At 41.6% G+C, this 22,606-nt stretch overlaps 1 protein-coding gene across 9 annotated transcripts in view; it reads right to left on the reverse strand.

Annotated features, from left to right (window-relative positions):
• The window catches only part of LOC126210558 (pharyngeal muscle protein 2-like), a 510,724-nt gene that overhangs the window by 330,620 nt on the left and 157,498 nt on the right, over positions 1–22,606 (reverse strand). The window contains exon 10 of one of the 9 annotated variants that reach the window (XM_049939820.1): positions 1,333–1,405. The exons of 4 other annotated variants lie outside the window; for them this stretch is intronic. In XM_049939820.1, coding sequence (XP_049795777.1) covers positions 1,378–1,405 — 28 coding nt within the window. In that variant the 3' untranslated portion in view covers positions 1,333–1,377. Of the gene's footprint in view, positions 1–1,332; positions 1,406–4,688; positions 5,671–22,606 lie in introns of those variants that run through there. 4 more of the 9 variants (XM_049939826.1, XM_049939822.1, XM_049939817.1 and 1 more) reach the window with 4 other exon arrangements.

Below are 22,606 nucleotides of genomic sequence, written 5' to 3' on the forward strand. Positions count from 1 at the left end.
GCGTTTCTGAAGAAGAGAAATTTGTTAACATCGAGTATTGATTTAAGTGTCAGGAAGTTGTTTCTGAAAGTATTTGTATGGAGTGTAGTCATGTATGGAAGTGAAATGTGGACGATAAATAGTTTAGACAAGAAGAGAATAGAAGCTTTCGAAATGTGGTGCTACAGAATAATGCTGAAGATCAGATGGGTAGATCACATAACTAATGAGGAGGTATTGAATAGAATTGGGGAGAAGAGGAGCTTGTGGCACAACTTGACTAGAAGAAGGGACCGATTGGTAGGACATGTTCTGAGACATCGAGGAATCACCAATTTAGTATTGGAGGGCAGCGTGGAGGGTAAAAATCGTAGAGGGAGACCAAGAGATGAATACACTGAGCAGATTCAGAAGGATGTAGGCTGCAGTAGGTTCTGGGAGATGAAGAAGCTTGCACAGGATAGAGTAGCATGGAGAGCTGCATCAAACCACTCTCAGGATTGAAGACCACAACAACAACATTTTGAGGTCCAAATGGGTTGGGAAATGCACGAGAGATTATTCATATGAGTCACATGTACTGGAATCCAGTGACAGTGATGTTACTGGCGAGTCAGTCATCAGCAAAACACGAATACCAAGCACTGCCCCGCTAAGCCTAACAATTTTTCTGATAGGGACCAAAGAACTCTAATGTATACTATATGAACTTATCTTAAGATATTCTTTTTGTTGAAACTCTCTGGTAATGTCGGGATGTGTTTGGACTCTGTTCCGGTGACCTCACTACTATGCAGAAATCACTGCTTATTGAAGCGAAACACGTGACCTCGCTTAGGTTACTAAGAGAGACGCCAGACAGGTCCCTGTAGCAGTACTTACGAGTAATGCAAACTTTTTTAAATTCCATCTTCTGCAAAACAGAGTAAGTTATATCTCCTTTATTCCATTCACTCAGACATGTTTCAATACCTGCATGTGATAATCTGCGAGTCTCGATTTATTTCTGTAAACATATTATACACACTAGGTTGATGTTTTTCTATTTTAGGCCTAAATTTCTGCAGATCTGCTAGGTTTTATGCCTCTTTCGGACTTGACAGCATGTCATTAGCAAAGTTTTACTAGTAGAAGTATTTAAAAATTCCAGTTTCGTCTACTGCTTTCGTTTTCTTACCGAGCACCCTAACCTGGTATGGTCCAATTGGAACTTCAGTCTCTGCTGTGGCCTGATTCTCAGCATACTCAGGTGACACGCTGCTATGTGTATGCGACGATGGAGTGGTAATACTTAGAAATGATAGGAGATTAAAGTACAGATATGGCGTCTTTCTCGCAGCTGCAGAACCACTTCTACCGGTTAATCTCCGTTTTTCTCGGCTGTATTAATCTTTAATGTTACACCATTTCTTCTGCAACGATACAGCTGTAAAAATGAAATATTATCTCAGCTACCAATCATGTCTATTCTTTGTAAACGGAAGCTACAAGTAGTGATATGTTTCTGCATACCATATGTGGCACGATATGACGGGACATACGTTAATTTTAAGAAAATGATTAGAAAAATTCTGTTTATTTGATTATCTTAGAAAAATATTTAACGAATTTTGTTCACATAAAAGTTGCCTTAAAACTAACCTATCTCGCAAAAGTGTGAAATAATTTAGTAATTTCTCCCTTTCAGGTATCTGGCAGCTGGAAATTCGTTCGTTGATTTGCATCATGCTTTCCGACTTGCAGTAACAACAATCACAAAAATTGTAAGAACAGTATATTCATCAATCTGGATTATTTTAAAAGATGAATGTTTGTCAGAACCGACCAAAACCGACTGGCTGCAAATAGCAAGAGATTTTGAAACTATGGCCAATTTTCCAAACTGTCTCCGCGCCGTTGTTGGAAGGCATGTGCGACTGGTAAAACCTGCAAACAGTGCATCAATGTTCAACTGTAAGAAATATTTCTCTATTGTATTAATGGCTGTTTGTGGTGCAAACTTATAAATTTGTCGCTGTAGATGTGGGATCGTATGGTAAATGTGCTGACTCAACGATATTTCGATAATCAGTGTTCTACAAGCGAATACTGTCTAATAACTTGGACATTCCGGAAGACAAACACAATTCAGACATAAACGAAACGCCAGAGCCTTATGTATTTGTTTCTGACGACGCATTTTCGCAGTCGCACAGAACTGTGTGTCCATACGTGGGTCTTCGACTTGATACAAAAAAGTACGAGGGGGGATAAAATATAAACGGGATTTTTGTTCCTGAACAACAGTTGGTATGACTGGCCCCGCGCTTCTGCTACGCTTAGGCGGGACCGTTAGAAGTGAGAAGAGCGTGCCGATAGTTATTTCCCGACGTCTCGTCACTAACACTCACGGTGTCTGAGCAATGGGTGCACCCCTCCATTTCGCAACGCATAATTACCAAATTTCTTGCTCGTGAAGGAGTTACAGCGGCGGAAATTTGCCAAAGATTGACTGCACAGTTCGGTGATAAAACATTGTCAAGGATGTGTGTGTTTGCCTGGCATAAAAAGTTCAAGGAAGGAAAAGAACTTGTGGAAATGTCAGGAACACGATCGTCGTCCTCGGACCAGCATTACAGACGAAAACATTCGTGCAGTGAAAGACATTATTGACGACGATCGACGGGCGAGAGTACCAGAAATGGCACAAAAAGTCGGAATAAGTTATGGGAGCTGTCAAGCAATCTTCACAAACTACCTACAGTTCCGTAAAGTGTGTTCCAGATGGGTCCCTAAACTTTTGACCGAAAATATGGAGTTGAGACGTTTGGAGGTCTGTCGGAGGCTTACAGCAAGGTCTGCGGAAGAAGGTGATGCATTTTTGAGTCGGATCGTCACCTGCGACGAAACAGGGGTTCATCACTACACGCCAGTAAGGAGTGGCGGAAGAAAGGGGAGGCAACAGCACTGAAAGCCGGGACTCGACTGTCAGCTGGCAAGCTTCTTTCAACCTTTTTTTTTCGATCAGCGAGGCATTTTGCTGATTTATTTTTTGCATGAGCGACGCACATTCAGTGCTGCTTACTACTGCGAACTGTTGAACAAGGCGAGAGTTGCATGCATATCGCCGCAAAAGACGAGACCAGTCGATTCGACAGGTCATCCTCCTCAACGACAATGCACACCCCACATTACGGCTATAGGAAATGCACTGGACTTCACTTCATCATCCTCCTTACAGCCCGGACTTATCGCCCTGCGATTTCCATTTATTCGGGCCGCTTAAAGAAGCTCTAGGAGGACGACGATCTGAAGATGACTTCGTGCGCAACAGGCTGGGGACACGACCCAGTTCTCTTTATGATGAGGGCATCGAAAAGCTGCCCATACGCTGGGATAACCGCATTTGCAAAGCAGGAGACTGTGTGTAAAAATAAATTATAACTGCCTTGAGTTTTTCAATAAATGAATTTAAATAAAAAATAAAATCCCATTTATATTTGACCTGCCTTGTATTCAACTATCGTCATTATCGTGCAAAACTTTTCGTAGAGCGCACGTTGTAGTAATGACAAATACGTGGAGGATCTATCACAGACCCCTGCATGTGGACGTTTATTTCGCAATAGACATTGTTAAGTCACGTTGTGTTCTGCACAACTATGTACGAAAGAGTGATGATGTTTAGTATTTAGACACACTATATGGACATCCTTCAGTTCATGAGGATTTTCCACAACGAATACGAAGGCATGCAGCCCAGTTCGCCGATTACTTTGTATAGGAAGGCGCTCTGCCATGTCAGTTGGATTATATTCACTGAAGTCTGAATTGCATGTACATATTGTGTTAATAAAGATAAATAAAAGCAATATAACTTACACAGCGTGTTTTGTTCCTATGGTGTTGCACTTTCTCTGCCCTCGAACATTATGGTCACTTCTTCCCACATTCTCTTTTTCACATTTTTGTCAGCGTATTCTTCAGATGACAACTCCCTCTCCCTTACGTTTATAATAAATTTATTCGTATCGAAGTCCATGAATGGCTGCTTACACATTACACGATTTCGCCCGCACGTAAAAAAACCATACGGGTTTAAATCGTAGTCGGTTGATTTTCACACTGGGCGATTTTTAAACGTTACACAAGATCATCAGTTCCCTTCAACGTGTGACCTGGTACAATTATTCATATGGATCATGAACAAGTCATTGCGTTATGGACACTGTATCGACGTCGGAGAAGACGAAGGCGCAATCGCCTTCACTGGGTTCATCCAATTAATATGAGACGTGAGGAAGTCGGGGTTTTCTACAAATTATTTGCAGACCTGAGAAACGACGACCAAAAGTTTTTTAACTACTTAGATACAGCTTTGTTATTACTGGTGTTTCAACAAATATGCCATTGAAGCTAAACAATACATGTATAAACGCTTATTGTTGTATTTTTTCAAATTCTATATATATGAAATTCTTTCATAATATTTCTACTTACCAAAGTACCATATAAACAGGAAAGATGGTTATGCAGTAAGATGACATTTTAATAAAAAATGGCTCTGAGCACTATGGGACTCAACTGCTGTGGTCATAAGTCCCCCATTTTAATAGTAGGCAAAACAATAAAACATATGAAAAATAATCGATTTTATTTATTAGGCTAGATTTGAGATTATGTTATCAATAAAAATACAATTATGAACAAATATGAAACTCGGAAAATACAAACATTGTAGGTTTCTGATCAAATTATGGTTTTCATCGTGTTTATTGTTTTGGTAGATTATTTGCGACGTTCCAAAAACAAATTGATGATATCAATTGAAGAAATCGGAATATGAGAAATTACCTCAAGGAGAAATAGACGGTCTTGCAACATTTTCACTTTGTGGAGAGTCACTGTGAATAATTTCGTGCAGGTCATGTGGTGATGTCTGTGTTTCTGGTTTGGATTGTATACTTTTATGGAGAGGCGTTGAATGGTGTGCTTCCTTTGAATGACTTTGCAGTCCACAGATAGGCCTATGTTGATACAAGGGATGTTCTTCTACGCTAGTTGTATTCTGTCTGGAAAAACTAGCCCCTACATATTGTCGAGGTGGAAATGGAGGTTGTTGAATGTTCAAAAGTGGTTGCGGTTGGATAACTGCAGATGGATGAAGCGTACACTGAGGAAATGGCGGAAAGGTGACATGGAAGAGACGTATCTTGGTTGAGGAGGAGGAACTGTGTGCTTCATTTTGTTTAAGTTATCAGTTACATTTAACACTCCCATTCGAAATTGAAGGAATTCACTATTAGAACAGTTCGTTAAATGAGGCATGAAACTCTGAAGGAAGGACCTTACTGCACGGCGTTTTAGGTTTCAGAGCTTCGAGTATTTTCATCTCAACCTCGTCTGGTTTCTTATGTTTTCTCCCTCCTGTAAGACCGTATGGCGGGTTCACGTACTAGAAATCGGAGTTGCAGCACCGGCACCTTCAGGCTCCTTGTCTTCGTCAAGTGTTCCTGGCTCAATTTCTGGGTCCAGGCTGTCTACCGTATCCTTTTCCGTGTAGATCTTGTTTAAAAATTGAAGTTGGTCTAAAAACAGGTATTTCTTACGTTTTTTGGCCCCAGATCCACTTTGTTTGGCAGCTTTTATCATCTTTTTTCGATTTTGCGAAACAGTCTCGGAGGTTGGTCCACCTTCGGATTACTTCCTTGCCTGCATAAATACAAATGTATTATGTGAGTATTTTTTATGAAAACTTTTTTAATATTGTTGACTTACGTAAAAATTAATGTTCAATTTTTTTTAGATATTTGGCGAGTGGCTGTACGTTTACGGAATTGCACTATCGCTACAGGGTTGGAATTTCAACGGCTAGAAAAATTGTTGAAGTAGTATGTGCAGCGATTTGGTCAGTAATGCGAGAAGAGTGTATTCCAACACCAACTTAGTGATACGTGGATGTCAATCGCTTCTGACTTTGAAAGTATCGTTAATTTCCCACACTGTGTTGGCGCTGTCGACGGTAAGCATACAAGATTGACTTGTGGTTCAAATGGCTCTGAGCACTATGGGACTTAACATCCGAGGTCATCAGTCCCGTAGAACTTATAACTACTTAAACCTAACTAACCTAAGGACATCACACACATCCATGCCCGAGGCAGGATTCGAACCTGCGACCGCAGCGGTCCCGCGGCTCCAGACTGAAGCGCCTAGAACTAACCGCTCGGCCACACCAGCCGGCTGACTGACTTGTCCGTTTGACTCGGGATCAATATACAGGGTGTTACAAAAACGTACGGCCAAACTTTCAGGAAACATTCCTCACACACAAATAAAGAAAAGATGTTACGTGGACATGTGTCCGGAAACATGTGTCCATGTTAGAGCTCATTTTAGTTTCGTCCACCTACGCTCAATGGAGCACGTTATCATGATTTCATACGGGATACTCTACCTGTGCTGCTAGAACATGTGCCTTTACAAGTACGACACAACATGTGGTTCATGCGCGATGGAGCTCCTACACATTTCAGTCGAAGTGTTCGTACTCTTCTCAACAACAGATTCGGTGTCCGATGGATTGGTAGAGGCGCACCAATTCCATGGCCTCCACGCTCTCCTGACCTCAACCCTCTTGACTCTCATTTATGGGGGCATTTGAAAGCTCTTGTCTACGCAACCCCGGTACCAAATGTAGAGACTCTTCGTGCTCGTATTGTGGACGGCTGTGATACAATACGCCATTCTCCAGGGCTGCATCAGCGCATCAGGGATTCCATGCGACGGAGGGTGGATGCATGTATCCTCGCTAACGGAGGACATTTTGAACATTTACTGTAACAAAGTGTTTGAAGCCACGCTGGTACGTTCTGTTGCTGTGTGTTTCCATTCCATTATTAATGTGATTTGAAGAGAAGTAATAAAATGAGCTCTAACATGGAAAGTAAGCGTTTCCGGACACATGTTCACATAACATATTTTCTTTCTTTGTGTGTGAGGAATGTTTCCTGAAAGTTTGGCCGTACCTTTTTGTAACACCCTGTATTACAATTACAAAGAATACTTTTCTATTGGCCGGCCGCTGGTGGCCGAGCGGTTCTGGCGCTACAGTCTGGAACCGCGCGATCGCTACGGTCGCAGGTTCGAATCCTGCCTCGGGCATGGATGTGTGTGTTGTCCTTAGGTTAGTTAGGTTTAAGTAGTTCTAAGTTCTAGGGGACTTATGACCTCAGCAGTTGAGTCCCATAGTGCTCAGAGCCATTTGAACCATTTTTGAACTTTTCTATTGTGCTTATGGCTGTAACAGACGCAAAGTACAGATTTGTTTACGTTGATGTAGGGAGCTATGGTAAAAATGTGACTCACCAATATTTAAAAGGTCCAAATTGCGGAGGTCAACAGAAAGTGGTTCTCAACCATTACCAGTGGAACAACCTCTTTCAGGAACGGAGAGTCCTAAAATACCATACTTCTTTGTTGGAGACGAAGCGTTTGGCTTACACAAACACCTATTGAGACCCTTTGGAGGAAAACAATAGTTGAGAAAAGAACATTTAACTATCTATTGTGCAGAGCACGAAGATTTGTGGAATGTGCATTTGGCATTCTTAGTAATAAATGGGGCGTGTTCCATCGGCCTATCAATGTGCAGCCACATTTTGCAGTGCTCGCTGTCAATGCTTGCATCGTATTGCACAACTATGTACGTGACAGAGGCGGACATATTGTTGAGGACACAACGACCATCACAGGCCTGGAAGATTTGTCAGGGGAATATACTACAAGAGGAGGCCTTGGCAACAAACAGTATCAGAATTGTGCTTAGCAGATATTTTGTGTCAGAAGTCGGAGGTGTACCCTGGCAAATGTCTAAAATATAATTTGTCAAATGTGAAACAGAAGATAGTATGAAGTGTCTCTTCTGCAGATAGAAAATCAGTGTTCTGTAGCCTTCGTGAAATAAATTGCTGTTTTAAACTTCCAATACTATTTTATTTAGTTAGTCTAGTTATACCTCGACCACCTTATATTGAGAGAATAAATACCCCATGTTTTTTAATTATTTACTTAACAAAATTTACGGAACTAGCGACTAGATGGTAAAATTCTGGGTAGACCAACTTCACACGGTCGTAATGCCTTATAAGGAAAAGTAAAATGTTATTCAGCTATAATACAAATAAGTATTTACAAAAAGTATTTACTTTGCTTAATAGGTAGTACTTACCAAATGCATTTTTTTCTGTATCACTAATGCTCGCAAAATCTGGGTTGAGTGCTGAACATACCTCTTCCCAGGCTTTTGTTGGTGCGTTTCGCCGGCCATTGTGGCCGAGCGGTTCTAGGCGCTTCAGTCTGGGACCGCGCGACCGCTACAGTCGCAGGTTCGAATCCTGCCTTGGGCGTGGATTTGTGTGATGTCCTGAGGTTAGTTAGGTTTAAGTAGTTCTAAGTTCTAGGGGACCGATGACCTCAGCTGTTGAGTCCCATAGTGCTCACAGCCACTTGAACCATTTTTTGGTTGCGTTTCCATCCTTATAAATATCTAAAGTTTTGTCCCATAATACAGGTTTTGATTCAACTAGCAATATCAAAATTTTAGCGTCAATTCCTTCCATAATGTGAAAATAAGCCAGCGACACACACAAACTGAAAACACGGAAAATCGCAACCTGAAACCAAAATGCAGTAGAAGTAACACTGGGGACAGCTCCCGTACGACTGAAATCGTGTAGTGTGAAAGCGTGCACGCGGGCCACTGAGCCGAGAGTACGGCACGGTGCCGTGTGGCGGCAGTGGCACTGGACGGCTGCAACACGACTAAAAATCGTGTCCGTGTTGTAACAGTACTGTGTGAAAGGTCTCATGCTCTTCAACAGTCGACTAACAAAGGGAGGCCACGACGATTGGAACGCGGATTTACTGCAAACGTCGTACACTCGTAGTACTCCATGAGGACAACAAATGTGTAATCAGTAGCGCGTATTTCTCAAACGTTACTGAGAAAATCGGAAGATAATTTCGGTCGTCAAATATGTATCTGTGCGTGGACATTTTAACCATGAAGCGGCTGCAGCCGAGTGGTGCCGTCACGGTAGCTCAGCGTGCTCGGTCAGAGCGTTAGCTGCCCTTTATAATAAAACAACTGAGCGAACGGATGAACGAACAAACTCAACGGGTATCATCGGACTCCGCCCTGAACAAATTCAGCGAACAATATAGGATAACTATTTTTTTTTTTTAAGTGGTTGGCGCTCAAGCCGCTGGATCGCTGGAATCGAGTTCCCTTTGTCAGTATCTTTTTTATTTTCAACACAGTCATTTTCTTTACTATTTATATTACAATTGATATAATGGGAAAAATACGTGTAATCAGATGAACTTTTATTAAATTTACAATGTTATTTGGCAGTCTACTAATTTTTATCATCACAAATAATATAATATTCATAACTATCGACTAGTAAACGACCAAACGCATAAAGTTATACTGAAAATGTATGCTTGTCCGTGTCTTCAAAACTGTTCGTATTTAATCGAAAGAGAACGAGAAATTGCTTCTCCAAAGACGTTATTAAAATACACTCGATACTGCATAACCAATTATCAGCGTCGATTTTTAAGGAGCCGGCCGCTGGTGGCCGAGCGGTTCTAGGCGCTTCAGTCTGGAAGCGCGCGACCGCTACAGTCGCAGGTTCGAATCCTGCCTCGGGCGTGGATTTGTGTGATGTCCTTAGGTTAGTTAGGTTTAAGTAGTTCTAAGTTCTAGGGGACTTATGACCTCAGCAGTTGAGTCCCATAGTGCTCAGAGCCATTTGACCCTTTTTTTTTGGATTTTTAAGGAAATACTGCGTTATGCATGGTTTGCTTCCAAACTATCGTCTGAAAGAGAGGTTTTTGAAAATGTTAACGAGGTTTGTTTTGCCACGGAAATCGTCAAAAGACCTTGCGTATCCGAAAATGTAGCATTTATTCAATGCAGCTCGTGCCGGTTAACTTTATGTTTTCCATGTTTTTACGAAAAATACCATCCTGTCACTCGTAATGTTGAAAGCGACGATTAATTGTACATTTTTCGAAAGCCGTCTGTGCCGGTCAAAACTTGGAGGTAACAAGTCGTTTCGGGCTCCTTCCAGGTATAAAGGATTTCTCAAATCACGGACAAACACACATTTTCAGGATCACTTTATGCGTTTGGTCGTTCACTAGTCGATAGTTATGAATATTATATTATTTGCGATAATAAAAATTAGTACACAGTCAAATAACATTGTAAATTTAATAAAGGTTCTTCCGATTACACGTATTTTTCCAATTATATCAATTGTAATATAAATAATAAAGAAAATGACTGTGTTGAAAATAAAAAAAAAAAAATTGACGAACGGAACTCGAACCAACGATCCAGCGGCTTGAGCCGCAAACATTTGTTAAAAAAAAAAAAAAAAAAAAAAAAAAAAACAGTTTGTACTATATTGTTCACTGAATTTGTTCAGGGCGGGCGCCCGATGACACCCGTTCAGTTTGTTCGATGATCCGTTTGCTCAGTTGTTTTATTATAAAGGGAAGCTAACGCTCTGACCGAACACGCTGAGCTACCGTGACGCCGCGGCTCGGCTGTAGCCGCTTCATGGTTAAAATGGCTACACACTGGTATATAATCGACGACCGAAATTATCTTGCGATTTTCTCAATAACGCTTGAGAAGTACGCACTACTGCTTACACATTTTGTTGTCCTCATGGAGTACTACGAGTGTACGAAGTTCGCAGTAAATCTGCGTTCCAAACGTCGTGGCCTCCCCTTGTAAGAAAATTTGCCCGTACGGGCGAAATCGTGTAATGTGCAAGCAGCTTAAGGCAGACTCTGAAACGAGGTGGCATGTAACATTCGTACAGACACGAGACACGATTTGCCACTTGGGCACCAGGTGCGTCGTATCACTGCCACCAGAGCCGTCTCTGCAACTTGATCGTGAACTCCCAGCACACACAGTGGGCACTTGTCACTATGTTCCTAAGGCGCTCCACCATCTGGCTAATGTTGAAACTGTTGTTTCTAGACAAGACAGTCGAGACACACGGCGAGGAAGCCGAAAGGGCACGCGTCAGCTCACGCAGGCTAGTTTAGGTCTGAAACAGGAGACGTAATGTATGCTATAAAGAAAAGTACGTAGCTGCGGAAATACTTAACTTTATTCCATCATTTGTATACAGCATTCTTGATGATAAAAGTGAGACTATCTTGAAATGGTTAATGGCGCCTTGCTAGGTCGTAGCCATGGACTTAGCTGAAGGCTATTCTAACTGTCTCTCGGCAAATGAGAGAAAGGCTTCGTAAGTGTAGTCGCTAGCAAAGTCTCTCTAGACCTGCCGTGTGGTGGCGCTCGGTCTGCAATTACTGACAGTGGCGACACGCGGGTCCGACATGTACTAATGGACCGCGGCCGATTTAAAGCTACCACCTAGCAAGTGTGGTGTCCGGCGGTGACACCACAGAAACACCTCATAGAAAGAAATCTTATATTCTGTGCTTGTTCGTACGTTTCAGGAAGATTGGCCACAGTCCCCACAGACAAGGCGTTATATGTACTTTCAGCAGTGGGCAATACCTGAAACTGTTTTTAAGGTATGAGTGGACAACCTGTGACGCTACAACGCAGTTCTTGCTATGAATTTTTTCGCTTACTTAACACATGAAACTGTTTGTATACGATGTATTGTCTAGTGTAAATATGTATTTTAAATACTATGATTAAAATATGTAATATTTAACACTGGCAAGTCAGGGCATATTTAGTTAACGTTGAAGTCAGAGAGATTGTTTTGTCGTGCCGCTCGGCGCGGGAGCGCGCCAGCGGGTAGTAGTAGCAGTGACGCCGTGCTCGGAGTAAGACGTACTGTCGAGTGCTGCTATTCCTAGCTGTGTTACATCTAACGGCTAGTGTGTGGATCTAAGTACGACGGGAAAGTAATGGTCGGCATATCTGGAAGCATGGCAAGTTATTATGGATTAATGGGCATAGTGCTGAAGAAACAAAGACTTAAATGTGAAGCGCACTGTGGGACCAAGTCGCAACAGTAAAAGCCCGCTGCCACATTGTGTCGCTGCCGTGGACTTCCGTCGATCCACCCACAAGGAGGGAACTAAGATCTACGTAATTTCCGTAGGATAAAATTGTAGAAGGCTTGCCAGTGACTGTGCTTTTCTCTGAAGTTGAACAATTAATAACAAGCACTTTATAATCGAAGTGTTGCAGTTACATTCCACCCGACAATAACACCAAGTAGGTTCCTTCCGATCCTTACCTTATTGAACCGAGTGTGTCACGCCATTATCAAGAGAAAATATGTTAATTATCAAATTATTTGCATAGACGCTGAAGAGTAAATTTCAGACTGGTTATCGTAGTTAATTGTTGCACTTAATAAGCTTACGCCAACCGTAGTAACTTAATAATAGACTGAAGTAATAAATTTGATTATCAAGATTTATTTCAATGCATATTCAGCTGAAGTTAGTTCAAGAATATTTCATGAAACTATAAAGCTTATTCCACTTGACAATCCCCCAATTAATGAATTATTATCATTCAAAACATAGTTAATCAATTATTGGCAATTGCAAAGTACCTAACTTCAAAGACAGAATGACAGTCCATTATTCAAAATCTCGATAGATAATTATCTGTGTTGTCAGCATTGCACTTAGCTGACAAATTATGAACAAAATAATTATCAAAACACTTATTGAACGTTAACCATTAATGTTTAAGTGTAGTTAGATTGTTATGACATTGTTTTATATGACTACTGAGCCGGGCACAGCACTTACGTAAAAGTTCCCGTTCCACCTGCTGCGCTACAAACAGGTAAACTTTATTTTTGACACAATTATTCACGTACTTAACAGTACTGTCGCTCATCAGTTGAGCCGGCGACCGATTTTTTAATTGCTTTTACAACTTAATCATTTCTTTCGGCAAAATTTTCACTGGCAAAATTTATTTCCAAATTATTTCCATTATTTCATTTACAGATCGTTATTGAATGAAATTACTCATTCAATAACGATCAAGTTACAACGTCTCCTGTTCCATCGGAATAAACATTATTTACTTCGGATTCGGATGCCTTATCCCGACGCAGGTCAAAATTCATAATTCACGGTCATTGTCAACTAGTAATTTCGCAAATCCCGGGAAGCAGGGGGGTGTCATAAACCGTGCGATCAGCACCCACTTTCGTCTTCCTCTCAGATTTGCTCTTCAGCATTTAGCGTCAAGTGAGTGTCGACCGATCAGGAGGAGTGAATCAGAAGGCACTGCAAGATTATGGATCGGGCGATGCTGTAACAACAGAGGTGCCAACGCTTACATCTTAGGGACCCCTACACCAAGCAGTGCAGTGCAGGAGACTAAAACCTGTCGACCACGACCAAGGATTCCGGCTGTTTAGGGATGGTGGCCAGTTCTCCCCGCATCCGTAAATAACACGTGCACTCCCTGAATGCAATCCACTACTACTACGCTACTCCTGGTTTTTACTACACTCCAAAGCCAGCTCACACGAAGCAAGTGCACTAAAATTTACTCAGAAAATCTTAATAAGTTACTATATACCATCCAACACAGTTAGATACATAGAGCCTATTCACTTCTATACAGAAACATACGAAAACAAAGACTGAACTAAATGTTGTCCATAAACAGAAACTGCTGTTGCTTCTAGAGTGTCCGCCTGACTCCGCAGCTGTTGATTAAAACTAGAAATACTGGAAAGAATAAACTGAAGAAAAAGGAAAGAACTCTGGTTTTACAGATTTTCAAAGGAGCGTTAGGCAACAGTTAACAGAAACAAGTAGAAGGAAAACAACAGAAGACGAATGAATATATTTCAGTTACTGAATATAGAAGAGGATCAAATATGCAAAAAGGTTCCACAGAAATCCTTGAATAACGTACGAGCTGTTGATTTTAATTCAGGAAAAGAGATTCAGCAAATGAAGCGGATAAAAGGGAGAAGTTACAGCCTTAAGAAACAGAGACTGGCAGAAAGTGCGAAATGGCAAAACAGAAGTGGCTACAGCTGAAATTCATAGGTGTAGAAGTATTCATGACTACAGGAGTGATAGATTCCACACATGCGAAAATTAAAGAAACCATCGAGTGAAAGAGTAGCATTTATATCTACATACATACTCCGCAAGCCACCGTATGTTGTTTTGCGGAGAGTACCTTGTAGCACGACCAGCCATTTCCTGTCCCTGCTCCACTCGCAAACAGAGCGAGGGGAAAACGACTATCTATATGCATCCGTAGGAGTCCTAATTTCTCTTATTTTCGTGGTCCCTACCCGAAATGTACGTTGGCGACAGCAGCATTGTTCTACAGTCAGCTTCAAATGCCGGTTCTCTAAATTTTCTCAATGGTGCTCCTCGAAAGGAGGAGGCCTTCCCTCCATGGATTCCCATTTGAGTTCCCAAACCATTTCTGTAATACTCGCATGTCGTTCGAACTTCTTGTTGTTGTGGTCTTCAGTCCAGAGACTGGTTTGATGCAGCTCTCCATGCTAATCTATCCTGTGCAAGCTTCTTCATCTCCCAGTACCTACTGCAACCTACATCCTTCTGAATCTGTTTAGCGTATTCATCTCTTGGTCTCCCTCTACGATTTTTACCCTCCACGCTGCCCTCCAATACTAAATTGGTGATCCCTTGATGCCTCAGAACATGTCCTACCAACCGATCCCTTCTTCTAGTCAAGTTGTACCACAAACTCCTCTTCTCCCCAGTTCTGTTCAATACCTCCTCATTAGTTATGTGATCCACCGATGTAATCTTCAGCATTCTTCTGTAGCACCACACTTCGAAAGCTTCTATTCTCTTCTTGTCTAAACTATTTATTGTCCACATTTCACTTCTATACATGGCTACACTCCATACAAATACTTTCAGAAACGACATCCTGACACTTAAATCTGTACTTGATTTAACAAATTTCTCTTCTTCAGAAACGCTTTCCTTGCCATTGCCAGTCTACATTTTATGTCCTCTCTACTTCGACCATCATCAGTTATTTTGCTCCTCAAATAGCAAAACTCTTTTACTACTTTAAGTTTCTCATTTCCTAATCTAATTCTCTCAGCATCGCCCAACTTAATTCGACTAGATTCCATTATCCTCGTTTTGCTTTTGTTGATGTTGATCTTATATCCTCCTTTCAAGACACTATCCATTCCGTTCAACTGCTCTTTCAAGTCCTTTGCTGTCTCTGACAGAATTACAATGTCATCGGCGAACCTCAAAGTTTATATTTCTTCTCCATGGATTTTAATACCTACTCCGAATTTTTCTTTTGTTTCCTTTACTGCTTGCTCAGTGTACAGATTGAATAACATTGGGGATAGGCTACAACCCTGTCTCACTCCCTTCCCAACCACTGCTTCCCTTTCATGCCCCTCGATTCTTATAACTGCCATCTGGTTTCTGTACAAATTGTAAATAGCCTTTTGTTCCCTGTATTTTACCCCTGCCACCTTCAGAATTTGAAAGAGAGTATTCCAGTCAACATTGTCAAAAGTTTTCTCTAGTCTACAAATGCTAGAAACGTAGGTTTTCCTATCCTTAATCTATTTTCTAAGATAAGTCGTAGGGTCAGTATTGCCTCACGTTTCCAACATTTCTACGCAATCCAAACTGATCTTCCCCGAGGTCGGCTTCTACCAGTTTTTCCATTCGGTAAGTTCGTTAAGTTTGAACGGTATCAAATCTAGCAGCCCGGCTCTACGTCCCTTCGACGTCTTCCTTTAATCTGGCACGGTAGGGATCCCAAACACTCGAGCAGTACTCAGGAATGGGTCGCACTATATTGTTCTACAGGGCGTTCGGAAATTCTCGTTACGAATTTCTAGGACCAGTAGAGGGAATCGAGTACATAATATTCTGAACTTACCGTTTCCGTTCTACAGTTTCAATCCAGATATTTAACTTATCCACTTCTGCTTGAGGAACTGGATTAGACGTAACCCAGTACAATTATTACGTAACAATTCGAAAGGAAACAACGAAACATCCATTTACCACTTAAGCACATTTGTTTGTATTAACACTTAAACATTACGTGTTTACATTACTCCAAAACAAAAAATAACCCAGAACACTGTACGTATGGAACAGTACTGACGCATCACAACATCGGCTCGATGTGACGACCACCAACGTTGTTACAGACATTGTACCTACGAAGCATGTTCTGGTACACACTCTCTGTCCCACCTGGTGTCTCTTCAGTTTGGAGTGCAGTGGACAGAACTCGTGCCAGCAGATCTTCCTCTGTCTCTACAGGAGTCTCGTAAATTAAACTTCGCATACGACCCAACGTCATCCTGTCTACTGTACTGCATACCACGACAACCCATTCTGAGACTTTGAGACGTAGCGCCGTATACCGATCCTGCCTTGGAGGCGGTTAAGTGGGAGATGTGTCTCAGAGCTGGATAGTGACAGATAGTGATGCGAGACTGGACGCGCACGTAGTTTATATATCAGTCGATGGAGGACAATATTGGATAGGAAACTGATTTAGCTTCGATTGTGCCCACTAGAGTGCACTAAAGTAATAGAATGTTTTTCATAAACTGTTCTAGTATTTTCATATAGTGTTATTATGTCTTTTTGTGTATGTAAAATGTTATAAATGTGTTTTAGCAGTATGAATGATGCGTGAGTGTGGTTTAAGGTTAATATGAAGATAATTGTTTAACGAGTTATGTTGTGGGATTTAGTGTGGGAACATTTGGAAGAAGTATGGATGTGGACAAAGGGGATTTTTGTAGAACAGATTTGTTAAGTAAGCTTATGGTAAAGGGAAAGTTAATTCAGGTACAAATAACAATAGTAAATAACTTAATGCATAAGCTAAACTTCAGTATATTAGATAATTACGTTGGTAAAAAGTGTAGTCGTTAGGTTTACTATTTTGCTATTGGTTCCTGATGAAAGGCGCGGACTGACGCGGAAGAATGTTGTTTTGCTATTGGCTGTTGAGTAAACTGACCAATGGTAAAGCATTATTCTTCGCGCGCCTTTCTCTGCTGATAGAGAAGACTTAAGAGTATTCTCGAGTAGAGTCGGAGCCTAGCCATGAAACAGTTCGGACGTGTGTATTAGTAGTTCCGACGGAAATGATAAGTGAATTTTGTGACGAGAAAAGACAAATTCCGCGTGGCGTATTGAGCAGGTCGGTGGCTAAAAACTGTGACTGTATTAGGTACCGACAGACTTAATATTTGGCAGGCATTCTGAATGAAAAACAATCTGTATTTTTGTAGCTATTACGTTTTCGGGAAATGCAACACCATAAACTTGCTAACGTGAGTGAAAGGGATTGTGAGTGAGTGTGTTAAGACTAGCACGGACTTGGCAGTGATACTTGTTCACCTAAGTTTCAGAATATATTAATTAAGGACAAAATTTCCAACCAAAATTTCCAGCGACTTTAATTGCAGCCTAGTTCACGTCGAAGTACAGTAGGTTAGCTCGGCTTCCCTACTGATGATCTGCTGAGACAATGTTCACAGGTAGGTGCAGGTTCGTCGTAAAGGAACGGAAGGAAACGCTCCGCCGCAACTTTGCTCTTTCCCTCAGCAGACATTGACGTGCTACATATCTGAATTGAAAGCGCCGTAGAACGAAACCAGTACGTTACCGGACATGGGTTCCTACTCAAAATATGTTCTCACTCCCCTCTGTAAGTCCTAGACGTAATGGGAATTTCCGAACACCCTGTATATGCAGTCTCCTTCACAGATGAACCGCACTTTCCTAAAATTCTCGCAATAAATCGATGGCGACTGTTTGCCTTCCCAAGTCGTCCTTACGTGCTCGTTCTACTTCCCCGCTTTACGACGTTATGCCTAAATATTTAATCGATGTGACTACGCCACTATGCTGTATTCGAACGTTGCACATTGTTTTTGCTACTCATCCGCATTAATTTACATTTTCCTACATTTAGACCATGCTGGCATTCGTCACACCAACTAGAAATTTTGTTTAAATCATCTTGTATCTTCCTACAGACACTCAAGGAGCACACGTTCCCATAGACCAGATCATGATGAAGCAACCAGGTGCAGTTTCCTGCTCACTCCGTCCGTCAGGTCATTTATGTACGAGGGTGAGTCAATTATTATCCGCAACGTAGTTATAAAATTTTATTGTAATCAAACAGGAAACTCACAAGAGCATCATTTTTCGATAGTCTCCTTGCGTTTCAACGCACTTGGTCCATCGTTGTACAAGCTCATTGATGCCCTCATTAAAGGAGGTTCTCGGTTGAGCTGCGAGCTAGGAATGCTCCGCTTCTTCCACTGCTTCGAGGCAAATCGACGCCCCCTTAATGCCTGTTTGAGTGGGCCAAACAAGTGATGGTCACCAGGGGCAAGATAGGGACTACATGGAGGATGATCCAGTACTTCAAATTTGAGTTTCTGGAGCGTTTCAGCAGTGTGGGCAGCAGTATGCGGACGGACATTTTCGTGCAACAACACAACACCTTTTGACAGCAAGGCGTTTGCTTCGAATTGCAGGATTTAGCCTGGCAGTAAGCATCTCACTGTAACGTACACTGTTTATTGTTGTGCCCATTTCCCCATAATGTTCCAGTACTGGACCATGTGCGTCCCAAAAAACCGTAAGCATGTTTTCCTGCGGGCGGTTGGGTCTTGAACTTTTTCTTACACGGCCAATTTGGATGTTTCCATTCCATGCTCTGCCGTTTACTCTCCGGCTCGTAATTATGGATCCGTGTTTCGTCACCAGTAATGATCCCGTATAAGAAGTTGTCCCCTTCGTTACCATAGCGATCCATTTTTTTTTTTTTTTTTTTTTTTTTTTTTTTTTTTTTTTTTTGCGGATCTCCAAGCGCGTTTGCTTATGCAACTGTGTGGGTCGTTTTGGGATCCATCCTGTACAAACTTTATGAAACCCAAGTCTGTTGCGGATGATTTCGTAGGCAGAATCATGACTAATTTGCAGACGATGTGCCCATTTCGTCAATAGTTTATCGTCTGTCTAAGAGAATCATTTCATGTGAACGCTCAATCGTTTCATTTGTGGCGCTAAACGGTCGTCCGGCTCCTTCACCGTGCGTATCACTTGTGCGACTATTTCTGAATTTGTCAATCCATTCGTAGACACTCCGTTGTGGTGAAACACTGATCCCGTACTGCACCGAAAGTCTTCTATGAATTTCGGCCCCTGATGCGCCTTCCGGCCACAAAAAACGGATCACTGATCGTTGCTCTTCTTTGGTGCAAATAGACAGCGGAGCAGCCATGATTTAACAGCGCGGCAGCGATTACGAAACTAACCTAGCAGCTTGAAAACTGCAAAGATATGAGAACAAATAAACAAAGCATGCGTCATCAACGTAAAACCACAGTATTACCGAAATAAACAAAAATATAACTAAATTGCGGATAATAATTGACTTACCCTGGTACGTCGAGAATAATAGCGGACCTATCACACTTCCCTGACGATACCTATGACTGTGATGAACAGTTGCCATCGAGGACAACATACTGGGTTCTATTACTTCAGAATCTTCAGGACGCGCACATATCTGCGAACATACCACGTATGCTCGAACCTTTGTTAATAGTCAGCACTGGGGCACCGTGTCGATCGTTTTCCGGAAATCTAGGAATATGGAATCTGCCTCTTCCCCCTCATCTATATCACGTGAGATAAGGGCAATCTGGGTTTCACACGAGCATTGCGTTCCAAAACCGTGTTGATTCGTAGGCATAAGCTTTCGATCTATAGGAAATATAATATATTCGAACTCAAAAAATGTTCTAGAATTCTTCAGCAAACCGATGTTAAGGATATTGGTCTGTAATTTTCACGGCCCGTCCTTTTACCCTTCTTATGCACTGGAGCCAACTACACTTTTTCCCAGTCGCGTGGGACCTTCCGCTGTGCGAGAGATTTCGATAAACGTACGCTAAGTAAGGAGTCAATACCGCAGAGTAACCTTCGTAAAACTGAAACAGTATTCCATTCGAACCTAAAGACTTATTTGGGCCATTCAAAGCGCAAGGAATCAAGTCCACTTTTAATCATTTTGCACTTACTCCATTATTATATACTACTTATGGAGCTGCTTTCAGAGCCAATAAATCCTTTAGGCTTCTCTTAAACTGAATTTCACTGGTCGTTAAGCTTTTTATGGCTGCTGCCAAGTTATTGAAAATGTTTGTTCCTCAATAATGCTCACCTTTTTGTACAAGACCAAGTGACTTTAAATCCTTGTGAAGATTATTCTTATTTCTAGTATTGATTCCATGAATTGAGCTGTTGGTTTGAAAAAGTAATGTATTTTTAATGACAAATTTCATTAAAAAATAAATATATTGAGACGCAGTAGTTACTATACCTAGTTCCCTAAACAGGCTTCTGCAGGATGTTCTTGAATTCACACTACATGTAACTCTTATTGCTCGTTTTTGTGGCCGGAAATCTTTAGCCTGGCTTGAAGAATTACCCCAAAAAATAATCCCATATGACATTATGGAATGAAAGTAAGCATAGTACGCCACCTTTTTCATTTTTATATCCCCTATGTGCGACACAATTCGCGTTGCAAATAGAGATTTGTTAAGACGCTTCAGCAGTTCTGTGGTGTGCTCCTCCCAGTTGAATTTATTATCAAGCTGTAATCCCAAGAATTTAACACTGTCCACTTCTTCTATCTGCTTGTCATCGTATGTTAGGCACATACTCGTGGGACACCCCTTTCAAGTTCTGAACTGCATGAAGTGTGTTTTTTCAAAGTTTGGTGACAAAGAACTGGCTAGGAACAAGTGATAAATGTCCACAAATATTTCATTAGCCGATCTAAGATTACATTTGATTTGCTATTTATTGCAATGTTTGTATCATCGGCAAAGAAAACAAATTTGGAATCTGGTAATGTAACTGATGAAAGTTCATTGCTATACACAAGAAAAAGACCTGGCTTGTTCTGTTCATCTGTCATGAATGTTTTTTTTTTTTTTTTAAATGTGGAAAGTTTAAGTGAACGACGTGTAGCTGTGAAATTTTGTTTTTTACTCGATAAAAATGCTGCTGAAACTGTTCTAATGTCGAAAACAGCTTACCAAGATGACGCTATGCGAAAAAGTCAAGTGTAGGATTGGTTTGTTCGATTTAAAAATGACAAACCTTGTTGTGGACCTCCAGAAAGGGTCCGAATCGACGGGAATCATGAAAAATTCGAGAGCTTGTCGTCACAGACCGTCGTCAGACAACTGATCACCTGTCACTGATTAGTGGATTATCTTGGAGCTCCGTTCAGCGAATTTTAACGGAAGATTTGGGAATGAAAAGGATTGCTGTCAACTTTGTCCCTCGGGTTCTTACTCACGACCAAAAGGAAGACTGAGCTGAATAATGTCATGCTTTGAAACAGCAGCTTGAAACTGATCCAGGTCGTTACTGGTGCTATGGTTACGACCCAGAAATAAAGCAACAGTCAAGCCAGTGAAATACTTCATCGTCATACCGTCCAAAAATTTGTCGTCGAATCAAGCATCAAAACAACGATGATTTGGTTTATTGGTGCCAAGCGTAGTTCATTCAGAATTTGTTCCCCCAGGTCAGACCGCCAATCAAACCTTTTATTTGGAAGTTTTAAGAAGGTTCCGCAACATGTTCGTCAGAAACCAACCGTTTTGTGGCAGACAGGAGAGTGGTTCTCCCACCACGACAACGCAGCTGCACACACAGCCATCTCTGTTACACAGTTTCTGACTGAAAATGACACGGTTCCGTTGCCCCACGACCTTACTCGCCTGACGTGCCTCTGTGCGACTTTTTCTTATTTCCACGCATGAAACTGGGCATGAAAGGACACAGATCTGACAACACTGAAGAAGAAAAAAAAAAAAAAGAAGAGGGAGGAGCTGTCAGCCATTTCTAAAGATGACATAAAAAATGTTGCGAACAGTAGGAGCACCGATGGGACAAATGTATTAGTTGTAATGGAGAGTATTTTGAAGGATATAATGTTTTGTAAACAATTTGAAAATATATAGAATTTAAAAAATTATTCCGGATATTTTGGGTACCCCCTCCTGTGGGATGTGCTGCTTCAGCAGCAGCTGATGACTAATCTTTGCACATTCGGGACGACGACGGTTCAATCCCGTCTCCAGCCATCCTGATTTAGGTTTTCCGTGATTTCCCTAAATCGTTTCAGGCAAATGCCGGGATGGTTCCTTTGAAAGGGCACGGCCTATTTCCTTCCCCATCCTTCCCTAACCCGAGCTTGCGCTCCGTCTCTAATGACCTCGTTGTCGACGGGACGTTAAACAACACTAACCTTACTAATCTTTGCAATCAAGTTGGCGTAGAGGAAGATGACGTTCTTGACATTGCAAGCAGTGGAACAGGAGTATTAGGCAATGGCAGTGATTCTGGGGGCAGTAGCATACAAAAAGGAATGGCGCTATGAGTTCTGGCTAAAAGCATTCTCGCTAAGGCCTACCATCCCCTCCCCCCGCCGATTCGAGTTGCATTGCCACAATCAATTCGAAGAGGAGAAGGCTATCCTGATGTATTCCAAAGTTTTCTGTCG

The sequence above is a fragment of the Schistocerca nitens genome, chromosome 10 (assembly GCF_023898315.1).
Source record: "Schistocerca nitens isolate TAMUIC-IGC-003100 chromosome 10, iqSchNite1.1, whole genome shotgun sequence".
Taxonomy (NCBI): Eukaryota; Metazoa; Arthropoda; class Insecta; order Orthoptera; family Acrididae; genus Schistocerca; species Schistocerca nitens.